General features: G+C 37.0%; 1 protein-coding gene across 5 annotated transcripts in view; it reads right to left on the reverse strand.

Annotated features, from left to right (window-relative positions):
• LOC121367646 (pre-rRNA-processing protein TSR2 homolog) overlaps positions 1-14,956 on the reverse strand; it is a 43,993-nt gene that overhangs the window by 15,673 nt on the left and 13,364 nt on the right. For 2 of the 5 annotated variants that reach the window (XM_041491937.1, XM_041491940.1), the window contains exons 2-6: positions 14,588-14,731; positions 9,709-9,983; positions 9,252-9,306; positions 8,240-8,372; positions 80-250 (exon numbers count right to left, since the gene is read on the reverse strand). In XM_041491937.1, the coding sequence (XP_041347871.1) occupies positions 80-250; positions 8,240-8,263 (195 nt within the window). In that variant the 5' untranslated portion in view covers positions 8,264-8,372; positions 9,252-9,306; positions 9,709-9,983; positions 14,588-14,731. Of the gene's footprint in view, positions 1-5; positions 251-8,239; positions 8,373-9,251; positions 9,984-14,587; positions 14,732-14,956 lie in introns of those variants that run through there. The other 3 variants (XM_041491938.1, XM_041491939.1, XM_041491942.1) reach the window with 3 other exon arrangements.

Here is a 14,956-nt window from a genome sequence, read left to right on the forward strand (position 1 = left end):
CTTACATAGTATACGAATTCTGTATAATCACTCATAAACTCCGATACCGCCATTAATCTTGATCAAATATGTGCATCACCTGTAAAGCAGTCCAGCTGTCAAAAACGCTCTTTATCGATAACCCAAACAACGTGCTGCTAATGGCAGTCGCCATTGACGTTGATAGGTTGGCTTGGAATTCTTCCGAATGTTTTAGAAGCATCCCAGAAACAGATATGAGTAATTCCCTCCATTCGACTAGAGCATCGTCCTATAAAATTTGCATGACGTTTTTTAAAAATTATTATCATTATTATTATTAGTAGTAGTAGTAGTAAGTAGTAGTAGTCCTTTGCGGGGTGGGTGGTGGGGGTGGGAGGGTTGTGTGCATGAAATACCTCCCCCCCCCCCCAATTACTCTGCATAGTAATTTATATGTGAGAGGATAAAATAATGAGGTAACCCAGCAATAACTGAAAAACAACAAATGACGTTGAAAGTGTTAGCCTCTGGCCCAATTAAAAAAACAAAAACAAAAAAAACAAGCTAGAAAACTGGTGAGTGTGCATATAAACTTGCACTACCTGTATAACCAAAACTCACAGACCTGCACACGACCCCTCAAATTTTTTATATTATGGTCCTCTATGCAAGAACATTATTAAGTAAATATTATATTTAATGAGGTCACCAGATAAAAATAAAATATGTTTGAATGAATTTAATGGGTGGATTGACAGTATATTTTTTTTACATGTGGGAAGAAATAGAAGGGAGATAGCAAATACCGGTCTTAATGTTGTTTTAGAGTTCTGCTGTCAATTAAAAACAAAATAAACAAAGAAAAAGACGACACAGTTTAAGACATGTATACCTTCTAGAAACTTCCCATATTATTCGACCTTGCAGGTGCCTATCTAAAGGCTTTATGGGGTGCATACTCCCCCAAAAACTGATGCAGGATTTCCCCAGGAATACGTGCAGCTGTAAAACTAGAATGGCAGGCAAAGTCATAATGGCTCGCATAAACCAATCATCAGGACTGTCAACTGTTGATATTACAGACAAAAGGAAGAAACAAAAGCTTTAATAGACTTCAGTAAATTGTATGATCTCGGCATTTGTGAAAATCTGTTAACGATGTCGTGTTATCAGAAAAATCGGAAAGTGATGTGAAAAAATGTTAGATGGCCTTGCCATATAGTGTTAGAATAATGAACTGTCCATAAATAAGAAGAAATCAAAGACAGTTCATTTAACAAATCCAAATATATCAACGGCTAAAACCTAATGAAACAGAACACATACTTAATTAGGGTGGTATTACCTATATGGATTTTAGCATTATGACCAAACAGGTTGTCGCCTCAGCTTCACGAAATTTAGCTATTGCCATTGTTAATATTGGTTTCCAGTGGCAATACCTAAATTTCGTGAAGCTGAGGCGACAACCTGTTAGGTATTGCCATTGTTAATATTGGTTTCCAGGTTATAAAAAACAACAACCCCTGTCACGGGGATTCTATAATTCCCGTAACTGAATAAAACACGATTATCAAAATATCTCTCCTAACTGTATATCTATTAGATCTCTCTGTAACAGGCTGTTAAACCCTAGTATGGCTCGTCTCTAGGTATGATCAGAGATACGATCTTATATAAAGTATATATATTTATAGCACGTTAGTTCTCTAGAAAACACAACAAAAACACAATACACTTTGGAATCTGTATTAATCTACGCTGACAAATGTACAGCCGTAGTAGTAAATTAATAACAGCAATAATAACAACCCAGAACTGATCACTTAATTAGTTAATCTCTAGGTGTCTAGTTACACAATATGCAAATCACTTCACCGTTACACCACACCCACACGTGTGATAATTGAGAAACGCTTACAGGAGAAGTTAATTAATAAAGGAATTACAACACCATTCCTAACTGGTTAATTTTTAATTAACCCTTACTACTCGTTCAGTAACGTGTGATAATTTAGGAACGCTTCTTGGGGAACTTAATTAATAAAGGAATTACAGCTCTATTCCTAACGGGTTAATTTTTAATTAACCCTAACTACTCATTCAGTAACCTTGTGACACAGCATTAATACTTATCACAATAAAGACAATAACCTACAGTGTACCTAGGTCCGCTAGGATGACTGGCTAAGCTTTATATTACCAAATACTCATATAATGTTAGAACAAGAAGTCTACGATTTACTTCGTCAGATGACCGAAGACACTGTCTAAAGAATATTGGTATAATACAGTATTAAAATATTTAAAGTCACATCAATCACATCAAGGTTATACACAGAGCAGAAATGATATTTACCAAAGTCCAAACGGACTAACGTTCCCAGGAAGCTTCCTAATTCGTTCCTGTTCGATATCTCTAAAAACTAGCTATTTATTATAAATCAGAATTGGCCTGGGGGTACAAGGCGGTACCTCCCCCTATCATCATCTACTAGAGTCGGTATATTTCTCTCTGATCGTCAGACTTACTGACGCCTTGGTCGCCCAAAATCACGGTTGTAAAACCGCACTCGCAGAGGTATTACGTAACTACTCGCCACATGGCCTCCACAGCGGGACTAAGTGCATATTGGAATGTCCGATCGCGCGAAGTATTACGTAACAAGTTGCCCACCTGGGCTACGGGCAATAAACTGCACACGGCCCTCTAACACAATTAAAATCGCCACAGGCGAAACAAATTAAGAGCATGTTCCGTGACACACCCCCACCTCAAAAAGGATATTTCCTCTCCTCTAGGAATAGGGAAATATACTACACTAAAACAAAAAGGTGCGTTAACCGACGCATACGGGCATTTATAACACATGTAATAATAAGGTGACTACCAGTAATCACACTGAGTCTCTGAGTCCCTGGTATACAAATAAAATATATATAAACAAAACAGAAATAAAGAATGTCACCACATTATCATAACGTTCAACTTCAGGACAGGGCATCAGCGATTACATTGGATGTGCCCTTGATATGTTCAATGGTAATTGGGTATTCTTGCAGAGGAAGACTCCACCTCAAAACTCTCTGGTTGGAGGCTTTCATTAGGATGGTTCAGTCCGTCTTCGTCTTCTTGGAACAGCACAGCTCCAGCACCCACGTCACTGGCATCCACAGCTAGCTTGAACGGCATTCGGTAGTCTGGTGCTGCCATCACGGGAGACAAGTAGCGCATCTGCAGTTGAATGACTTCTCGCCTTCACCTGACCAATGGAACTTCGTTTCCTTCCTTTTCAGCGTCGCACGTTTTCCCGGTTTTCTCCGATAGGCATGATGTCGAATCGGTGTAGCGTTGGGTTCCAAGCGCACATCTTGGCTTAAGGTATTGGTAACCGTTGGAAGGTTCTGACAAATGGAAACATTGTCTTGTTTCAACGTAGTCAGCTTTGCTCGCTGGGGGTTCAAGTCTGCTAGAATCTGGCTGTTGGCCAACTTGACCTCTGCAGTCTTGACGTCATCACAGGAAATTGAGTGTCTCTCAATTTGGACCGGTCTTTCTGGAACTATCGGCAGTCTGTCAAAATAACCTTTTAGCAAATTGATGTGACAATACCTACTTTTCCTAACCCTATCAGGAGTGTTTATCACATACCCTGTCTCATTAACCCGTTTGTGCACAACATAGGGCCCGAAATACCTGTTCTGCACAGAACCCCGTTTAATGGGAAGGTACAGCAGCACCTTATCCCCTGGTTTAAATTCCCGACTCCTAGTCTTCCTATCAAACTCTGATTTTATTTTGCTCTGAGCATGGCTCAGTTGCGTCCTAGCTAGTTCGGTCGCCGGCAACCTCCCATCTCTAACTCTCTTATTTATTAATACTCCCTTGTCCACAGTTAACAAGGTAGTGCGAGCTGCCAACAAATTTGGATCAGCCCCCTGCTCTAGGATTAACTCTTGTCTATTACAAGGTAAGTCCCCTCTATCAAACACAACTGGTTCAATTCCCCTCTGCGGGAGATCAACAGGTTCCACCACATTTAATTTGTCAGTTGACTTATCTACCATTTTACTGATAACCTCATCCACTCCAATTTCTTGGCTCACACACGTATCAGACAAATCACAAATATCCTCTAGATCCCGTGATAACCTACTGGCCATAGCCCTAGTCTTTACACACGCGGGATATTTAATCTCATCAACCTCACACTCTTCTATTGGTAACGTGCTGTCTTTAATTAACAGTTGGTCACATTTCGGCTGACAACACTGACTAGTCAAATCATTTCCCAACAAAACTCCTATGTTTTCAACAGGCAAGTCCTTCACAACACCCATAACGACTGGTCCCGTCACAAACTTCGAACACAAGAAAACCTTATGTAACCGGACAACCATTTTTTCTCCAGTAACCGAGGTGAAAACCAAACTACGTCCTATGTCTGAATTTTCAATACCAGCTAAACACTTTTGCGTTATCAGACTCTGACTACACCCGGTATCTCTATAGATTGATATTGCCTTAGGACACAACTCTTGTTTCACATCACAAACCATACCAGTGGACACATACGGGTTTACTTTCTCTGCCATGGGACTAACCATTAACTCTCTCGCTAACGGAGCTGACCTCACTAAACCGACCACTTGCGCATTATCGCGTTTCCTTTTAAAACAGTCCCCGATAAGATGGTTATCCTTTTTACAGTAACTGCAATGTGGACGAAAGGTTCGTGCATTGGCTGATAATGCAGGTCTATCCTTACTTTGCCCACCAGGTGCATTCCTGGCCTGACTAGCTGACCAACTAGATGACTCTCCCCGATAGTTACTTTCCCGTTAAAAACCTGGCTGAAATTTCTTCTTATCACCCTGTTGTAAAGAGCTACCCGGTACTGCCTGAGCTTTGTGTATTAACACGTAATCATCTGCCACTATGCCTGCCTCCTCTATCTTTTTGACATCACGATCCTCTAAATGAATACGTAAGCTAACTGGTAATCCATTTTTAATGTCCTGTAAGATCAACAACTCCCGTAACTCGGTATATGACTCTACCTGATGTGACACCACCCATTTATCAACATCCCTGCCTTCTTAGCCACAAACTCACTATAAGACTGACCCTGCGTTTTTCTCAACTCGCTATACCGTAAACGATAATCCTCAGGACGTAATTCATACGCCCTCAACACTGCCGTCTTAAGTAGGTCGTACTGACTTGCTCGCTCATCACTCATTGAATTATAAGCTATACTAGCCTTCCCCTTAAACTTAGACACGGCTAACAATGTCCACTTAGACTGCGGCCAATTTAGCTGCTTAGCGGCCCGTTCAAAAGTTGAAAGAACATGTCTACCTCCTGATCGTCAATACAGGCACTGATCTATAAGCCTCCGACATGTTAAAACCATTTCCTGCCTCACGTCTAACTTCTTCAGTATTCAACTTTAACTCATGTTCCACTTTTAATTTTTCTAACTGGAATTCTCTATTCCTTTCTTCTCTCTCTCTATCCCTCTCTCTCTCTCTCTCTCCCTTTCTCTCTCCCTCTCTCTATCTTCCCTATCTCTCTCTCTATCTTCTCTATCCCTCTCTCTGTCTTCTCTACCTTCTTTCTCTCTCTCTCTCTATCTAATGCACGTTCCTCTCTTTCGTACTCAAGCTTTTTAAAAGCTAATTGTTGTTCCACACTTAACTCATTTATCTCTATCTCTGGAACAATCTCACTGTCTTCCATAACAGGACTATCACCAAAAACTTAATCAATTTCTCGCTCACCCGCGATTTCAACTAACTCGGCCTTACGTGCTCGCTTAATCTCCACTACACTGAGCGTAGGCCTATCCAGCAAATTCTTATCCATGTTTAGATATGACGCACTTATTATTAATTAATTTTCTAGTGAACAACGTGCTACTTCTGGTAAATTTGTAAAAATAATTTATAAAGCCCCCATTTACAAACAATACTTTTTTAAATATGCATGTCCCGTTTCAGATCCCGGACGAGCGCCCCAATTTTCTACTCCTGTCACGGGGATTCTATAATTCCCGTAACTGAATAAAACACGATTATCAAAATATCTCTCCTAACTGTATATCTATTAGATCTCTCTGTAACAGGCTGTTAAACCCTAGTATGGCTCGTCTCTAGGTATGATCAGAGATACGATCTTATATAAAGTATATATATTTATAGCACGTTAGTTCTCTAGAAAACACAACAAAAACACAATACACTTTGGAATCTGTATTAATCTACGCTGACAAATGTACAGCCGTAGTAGTAAATTAATAACAGCAATAATAACAACCCAGAACTGATCACTTAATTAGTTAATCTCTAGGTGTCTAGTTACACAATATGCAAATCACTTCACCGTTACACCACACCCACACGTGTGATAATTGAGAAACGCTTACAGGAAGAAGTTAATTAATAAAGGAATTAAAACACCATTCCTAACTGGTTAATTTTTAATTAACCCTTACTACTCGTTCAGTAACGTGTGATAATTTAGGAACGCTTCTTGGGGAACTTAATTAATAAAGGAATTACAGCTCTATTCCTAACGGGTTAATTTTTAATTAACCCTAACTACTCATTCAGTAACCTTGTGACACAGCATTAATACTTATCACAATAAAGACAATAACCTACAGTGTACCTAGGTCCGCTAGGATGACTGGCTAAGCTTTATATTACCAAATACTCATATAATGTTAGAACAAGAAGTCTACGATTTACTTCGTCAGATGACCGAAGACACTGTCTAAAGAATATTGGTATAATACAGTATTAAAATATTTAAAGTCACATCAATCACATCAAGGTTATACACAGAGCAGAAATGATATTTACCAAAGTCCAAACGGACTAACGTTCCCAGGAAGCTTCCTAATTCGTTCCTGTTCGATATCTCTAAAAACTAGCTATTTATTATAAATCAGAATTGGCCTGGGGGTACAAGGCGGTACCTCCCCCTATCATCATCTACTAGAGTCGGTATATTTCTCTCTGATCGTCAGACTTACTGACGCCTTGGTTGCCCAAAATCACGGTTGTAAAACCGCACTCGCAGAGGTATTACGTAACTACTCGCCACATGGCCTCCACAGCGGGACTAAGTGCATATTGGAATGTCCGATCACGCGAAGTATTACGTAACAAGTTGCCCACCTGGGCTACGGGCAATAAACTGCACACGGCCCTCTAACACAATTAAAATCGCCACAGGCGAAACAAATTAAGAGCATGTTCCGTGACAACCCCAAAAATCAACACATTTTTAAACTGGTTAATTGTCAGTATAAAATAGTATATTTATATTATAAAAACAAGAAAAGCCAAATTGAACAAAGATACCATTAAAAATATTATATACGAAAAGTTGAATGCTGAAACATTTTGATTTTATAAAAGTTGTAACTATAAATAATTTGATGAGTATTGGTCACCTTGGTTCAGTGTTTTAGAAACAAGTAACAATTAACAGGAACATATTGTGATAATAGCAGAGAAATGTAATGTTACGTATGACAGACATATATAACTCGGGACTTGTCTAAAACCTGTTCTTTTTCTACATCAATCTTCTGTATATGTGTGCGTGTGCGTGCGTGTGCGTGTGCGTGTGTGTGTAAGAGAGAATGTGTGTGTATGTGTACATGAGAGAATTATGTCTTATACATGTGTGTAAGGTAATGATTCAGGGCCCCATCCCTCTCATTGCCAAATTGTTTTTGCTGGGACAATTTACAAAAAAAAAGAAGAAGATAATAATAATATTGGTTTCCAGACATTTAATAAAGTATATGATTCATTTGTATGGCCAGTTGAAGACTATTTTGGATTTTAAATGAATATTCATATACGGTTTGTAAATGTCATGCAAACGCGACTGTTATTGGAGATATGGGTTGAACACCAATGATTGTAGGCAAGAAATAACGGTCGCAAGACACTGGTGCAAAACACTGACACTGGAACATAATAGACCCAAATTGATACTTTTTGAATAAAACAACACTTCAAGCTTTAATTTACGATGTGGAAACTGGAACATTAAATTTCACAGACATTTTAATGTTCAAGGTTTCAATTTAGACACATGGACCGAGGAGAAATCTAACATTTCTAATCAAAATATGGAGTAAAGTGATTTAGGACAGAGGTGTCGAGTTTCTTCTTTTAGCGATTGTGCTAGAGCTATCACACACAAACACGCTTGTGGGAAGGCAAGCAGACGTAAAATTATACAGACAACACGCACTTTCCCATAGACAGAAAAGCACATCCCACAGGATATGTCAGTCGTGAGAAACTTGATGCAAGGGGAAACACAGTCTAGTTCATTGATGGATCCTTCCCTAAGCTATATCCCGTCCCACTGGCAGAGAGACAGACTGAAACAGCAAAGAAAAATAATATTCTTTAAGTCATATTCTTTCTTCTTCTCTATTAGATTCCAAAACTTCACAAGAATTCATACAAAGAGAGATACATCGTAGGTCCACCAATTTAAATTTCTTGTTTCAAAGACTGGCTAATATCCTGACCACTATCAAGGATTGCCAAAATGTATTTGAGACAAATGATATTAATCACATGTTAATTCTCAAGAATTCCAAAGATTTACTTTCAAATCAATTACTCTGAATCCAGGTCAAAGTTCACTAATATTAAAACATTTGATTTTTCCACATTATACATGTAGCAGTCGGTATTTTGTGCGTGAAGCTAGGTTCAACAAAGTTCACAACACCAGCTACGGGTTAGGGCATCATCTTTTATTCATGTAAATATAGACACAATACACACCCTGCAAGGATTAAAAACACAAACGTTAACAATATGGTAAAAACAATACAAATATATCCCTACTGAGGTAAAACAAACATTCAGGCATATATTAATGAAATACATTGCAAATCATAGAAAACCGTCATTAAGCATTAATTATCATTCTGATGATTATGAATCATCATCCTCTTTATCCTAAATACTGTCATCACGATCATTAATCATGTTAACATACATGTATGTATATATATAATAATCAATTCGTGACCACCAATTATAATCATTGATTATAGAAAAGGGAAGATAATTTATAGTAAATAGGGTTATTTAAATGATTGTAATTATAATTATTATTTGACGTAATAAAGAGATATACTTAGCTTTATCATTAATGAGTTTATGAAAGAAAGGATATAAATTACAAGAGTATATTTAAAATTACAAATATATAAGTATTAGACTTAACCTGTAGCTTAACATACCATATGAATTACACGTAGGCATTGTGTTGATATATTCCATAACAACTGGGGAAACCTGCATAAAAATAAATTCATAATATCAATTGTTTAGTATATGGTTTCCATATATCTATTATACATTCAGAAATAAAACATTTAAACTAATTCATTCCAAAACCAATGTTTTGGTGTAGTTCGTCATAAAAACAATTGATTAAACGTAGCTAAATTATTAAATCAGATCAGCTAACAACTAAAACAGAAACTTCACTTAAATCATAAAATATATAGTTTTGACAGCAGAAAATAAAGATGGCTGACATTCATTATGTCACGCCCTGTAATCCATAATAATTAAAAGGCAGATTTATTATTAAATATTATATGTTAAATTATTCATTAATCATTACCAGGAATAGAAAATTAGGCATTTACTATTATTATTTAAGTTTATCTTCTATAACAAATTAATACTAACCTTTAAATTAAACTTCTACTATTTCTCTCTTATCTGAACTTGTTTCTCCAAATGCTAAATAATTCTGTCCTGTCTGGTCAGTCCAAAGAAAGCATGCAGATACAGGTGAGTGTTAATTATCCAATGGGAGAGAAAGAGACAAGGGTCAAAGTTTAAAGATAGCTTGGGTGTTTGTATTGTAGCTATGGCTACCAAAAGAGCTCACACTGACTGCACTGATGTGGTCACGCGTGGTTGACCAGCATACACGAACACATCACAGGTACAGGGCAATACTAGAAAAAGGTGATAAAATTTTAATTATAGTGATATGTTGTTCAACCTGTAGTTGTTACAGCCTGAAAATAAACATTAATGAAATACATACTAAATACCATACTTAAAGGTACATACTCCTCTAAGAACCTGAAATTAAACATTAGTTACATAAAACCTATATGCTTAAAATACACGTGTACTACATACACAACAATCCAACACGACAAACTTAAGAAGAAAATCCATTCCTTAATCAAAATGGGGCATATGTTACAAAGAACGGTGAATAAAGATATTTATACATAACTATCTTCCACGGATCTGGACAATTCTTAAAGACCGAGAGTGAATCCAGACTAAAGTATACACACACACACACACACACACACAGAGCGAAGGAGGATGGAGGAGAAGAGAGAGAGAGAGAGAGCGGTGAGAGAGAGAGAGAGATGAGAGAGGGAGAGAGAGAGAGAGACGAGAGAAGAGAGAGAGAGAGAGAGAGAGAGAGAGAGAGAGAGAGAGAGAGAGAGAGAGAGAGAGAGAGAGAGATTTGAAATGCTGGACTTCCTCAGTGACAACATATAAGTCAAATTTGTGGATAGGACATAGGAATTTCCATGGACACCAACTGTGCTCCACTACTTGCCAATGTCTTTCTTTATGCACATAAATTTAATCAGAATTGGTTAAATCAAAACAAAGGAATCTGACTAAAACGTTTTATTTTTCTTTCGCTATATCATTCAATAATAGCAGGTTAACGTATTACCTTCTGTTGGTTTACACACAAGAGTTAGTAAATGAGATAAATATCTGAAGATAAAATCGTTTTCATACCTCGATCTACACATATAGAGATTCAAACGACACTGGTCTCCATATTAAGCTGTATTGTGAAAGGGATGACTTCAACTTTCCAAAAGTCAATTTTTCCTTTATGTCAAGCAATATACCTTCTGCTCCAGCTTTTGGTGTCTACATATCACAAGTTGTAAGATATCTTATTATAGCATGTTCATTGTATGCCGATTTGAAAGCACGTCATATGATTCTGACACAGCAGTTGCTCCATCAGGGTTATGATGTCCCTGGACTCAAGAGGGCATTCAAAACGTTTTATGGTAGATATTTGGAGGTGATGCTCTTTCCAAATAATTATTTTTTAACTTATGCATACATTTTCATTTCTGGTGAAACTATTGATAATTTTTCATCGATTTAAATGAAGTGACGGATTTGACAGCTGTGGTGGCAGTAATTGTAACCGGATGTTTTAAATTGCATATCACATACACTACAATTTTAAAACAGTTTACATATATTTTATTCTTTCTAACTCTAATAGTGCAAAGCTCTTTCGTATTTTTTTCTCTGTTGTTTTCCTGTGTCTTTGGTATTGTCAGCTTGGGTTGTGTTCACCCTCAACTCAGTGTTCAGGCCAGGTAATCGTTCAGTAGTTAGCTCGTCTATTGTTTCTTTTGTTACCTGGTGTTCTCTGGAGTCAGAGACTTTTAAACATTCAAGCAATACAGGTGGTTTTCAGCATTGCAAGTTTTATAGTTGATCAAGTTCTGCACGGCACAGCTATTAACATCACAGGGTAAATACAAACATATATTTTAAGATATAACCATGTGTTTTAAGTAGTAAATTAGATTAGTGTATGCATATTTTATGATAAGCCTTAAATTAGAACTTAGCATGTGTAAGCAGTTGATTAAACTTATTTTATAGCGAACGAGTTAAAGTAGTGTTTAATAATGTTTATAACTATATAGGGATATTTGTCTTCTAAGACGAATATTTGATTAGGTTTGATAATACAAATAAGTAAATAACTAAATCAGTTATTAATCTACTTTATTATTAAGTGTATATATGAATATATTCTATGTGTATAGTTTATGTGCTCCTATTTATAAGTGGTATTTTGTTGACAGGTTATCAATGATGTAGCACAACCAGCATCATTATTGAAACGACCTGACCCACAGTCGGTAGGTTAAATATTTACTTATGTGTATAATGTTTATGATTATGTGCGCTATGGAATACGCAGAAGTGTTTATTTGTATAGTTAGTTTATAACGTGCTTTGCACATGCTTATAGCAATGTGATAATTAAATTAACCTTTGAATTATAATTATATTTGATTTGAGTCTGAATTGAAATGTATGTGTGTTAAATGTACATTAGTAATATAATATTGAAGTAAATTGTACTTAACCTGGAAAATGTAACTGATTTTATGTTCTTTTGTTATTCCAGGGTCGTTATAGAGATATATATTTGTGTTGATGTATGTTTTACATGTACATCGGGATCTTCACATCCCTCCAGGTGATCCCCGAATAAAGACCTTAAACCCCAGCTGAAGTCTTCTGTGCTATATATAGAACCTTCGGTAAAATAATCATGACGGGTGCCACCATGAATCTCTCGTCTATAGGAGGATAGACACGCCAGAGGAGATACTTTACTGGAAATGTGATCCATCTTGCACACAGAGGACGGCCACTTCCAGAAAAGTTTACTAAATAAAAAATAGTACCGGACACAGATCATTAGAATAAGTACAAATCAAGAAATTGTTAGTTGTCCGAAGTTTCAATTTAGAGGTCAAAGTCCCATCTGAATAGAAACTGTCCCCTGAGCATTAAATTAGTGGCGAGCTTCAGTTTTGCGGCGTACTGGAGTACAATTTATTTACATGAGCTAGTGAAACATGATTCATTGTTGTATAATATATGCAGATAGATACAGACAAAATTTAAAACATTGTGTGTTGTCTGTCTGTCCATTTGTACTTGTTCTATCTCACTAGGCCGCATATGATGGATTCTTATAATCAGTTATACTAAACAAGAGCGTGGATACTGAAAACACCAAGCGTTCTAAGTTTATCCATCTGTTTCTCGTTTCCAGTTATAACGTAACAATAAGAAAACATAGCGTCGATATTAAAAGGACTGTGTTCAATGTTTATCCATCTGTTTACCATAATCAGTTATAACGTAACAGTAAGCACACTTCGCATGAAGATTGGAAGTGCATCTATCGGATAATCGTCATTATAGAGTGCACAAAAGATACACTTAGCTTGGCAATTGAAAACGGTGAATGCTATCACTTCACTCATCTGTTTCATTATTATGTATTAAAGTGTAAAACTAAGTACATTTATTTTTCGATTCACCCATCTGTTGCATCATCGTGTTGTATACAACAGCTATCACATGAGTAATTCCAACATTTGTATGTGAATCGTTTAATTATCAATATAATACTTTAATGATCACTTTAATATTTCTATTCGAAATCAACCATGCAGATGGAAGTACAAACCAAAATGAAAAGATTTCAAACCTATATAACTAGAATGGTTATCTCCTCGTTAGCTTGCTATTAATACAGATAGCTGCCGGCATGATGATGTTCGTGGCCATTTTCTGTCTTCTGCTTCCATTTGTATCTACCGCGGGTAAGTTTCTTCTTTATACGTATTATTTACAAACATGGCAATGGCACTAATCAAACACGTTCTGGGTTGATAGGCACCGAAGTGGTACTTGTAATGGTTTATGTAATGTTTTATCGAGGTTTAGCTTGATGGACTACCAATAAATATATCTACATTAACTTGGTATGCAGTAGCTTACACCCACCCTCACCCCTCTTTCTCTCTCTACCTCCCCCTCTCCCTCCCCCCTCTCTCTCTATCCCTCCCCCTCTCTCTCTCCCATGTCAAAATAACTATAATTTATATTAGACATCAAACAGCCTTTATGTGATTTTAGTGTCGATTGCTCCCTATAATTTTAGTGGTTATAGAAATGTTCCTCAGACCTTACCACACTTAATTGTTTTATGATTGCAATAAAGTGTAAGAGATGTATGGAAAACATTAGAGAAATTGATATTTTGAACAAAAAAGTCAGAAATTGACTGACGTTACTAAATAAAGTTGAATACACTGATACTGTTTTTTGATACGTATCATGATATCCAACCCATATTGCGATGGCTTCTTGTTTTCGATTGGTTCTGTTAAACCTCTCTGTCCATACTTGTAAAAGAGGAAGGGACTAACGTCACTAAATAAACACTAATAATTATGTTACATTACGTATAATAATAATAATCTGAATGCTTTGAGATTAGTTTGAGTGTTGACTGCCGGTTGCTTGTTGTTAATTTGGCAGGACGTAGCCCAGTGGTAAAGCGCTCGATTGATGCGCAGTCGGTTTGGGATCGATCACCGTCGGTGGACTCATTGGGCTATTTCTCGTTCCAGCCAGTGCACCACGACTGGTATATCAAAGGCCGTGGTATGTGCTATCGTGTTTGTGGGATGGTGAATATAAAAGATCCCTTGTTTCTAATTGAAAAGAGTAGCCTATGAAGTGGCGACAGCGGGTTTCCTCTCTCAATACCTGTGTGGTCCTTAACCATATATCCGACGCCATATAACCGTAAATAAAATGTGTTGAGTGCGTCGTTAAATAAAACAGTTCCTTCTTTTTAATTTCGAGCCTTGGCGTTAATTATTTTTATTATCATGGCTAGTATTATTTATTATTGTATACATGTGCCAGTTTTCTATTGTTTAGAGCCACTTACCCGTGTTGCAGCCCTCGATACTGTCCACTTAGGCTATGGAAATACAGAAAACCCCTTACGCGATATTAATATTCTCACAATACCCGTATCTATTATTAACAGAGCCACTTTCACTTGTTATTGTCCAGATCCTGTCAACGTGGCCTATGGAAGAAAAAAAACACATAATAATAATTTTAAAAAAAAACCCCACCCACCACACATCGCGATGTTAATATTGTTATAATACCCATACTTATTATTACGAGAACCACGTACCCGTCTTTCAGCTTCCGGAACTGTCAACTTGGCGTATGGAAAGCCAGCTTACCAGTCATCAAACACTTCCGAGCTGGCCGACCCCCACCACGCTGTCGATGGTAACGCCGA

This window comes from Gigantopelta aegis, chromosome 3 (assembly GCF_016097555.1).
Source record: "Gigantopelta aegis isolate Gae_Host chromosome 3, Gae_host_genome, whole genome shotgun sequence".
Lineage (NCBI taxonomy): Eukaryota > Metazoa > Mollusca > Gastropoda > Neomphalida > Peltospiridae > Gigantopelta > Gigantopelta aegis.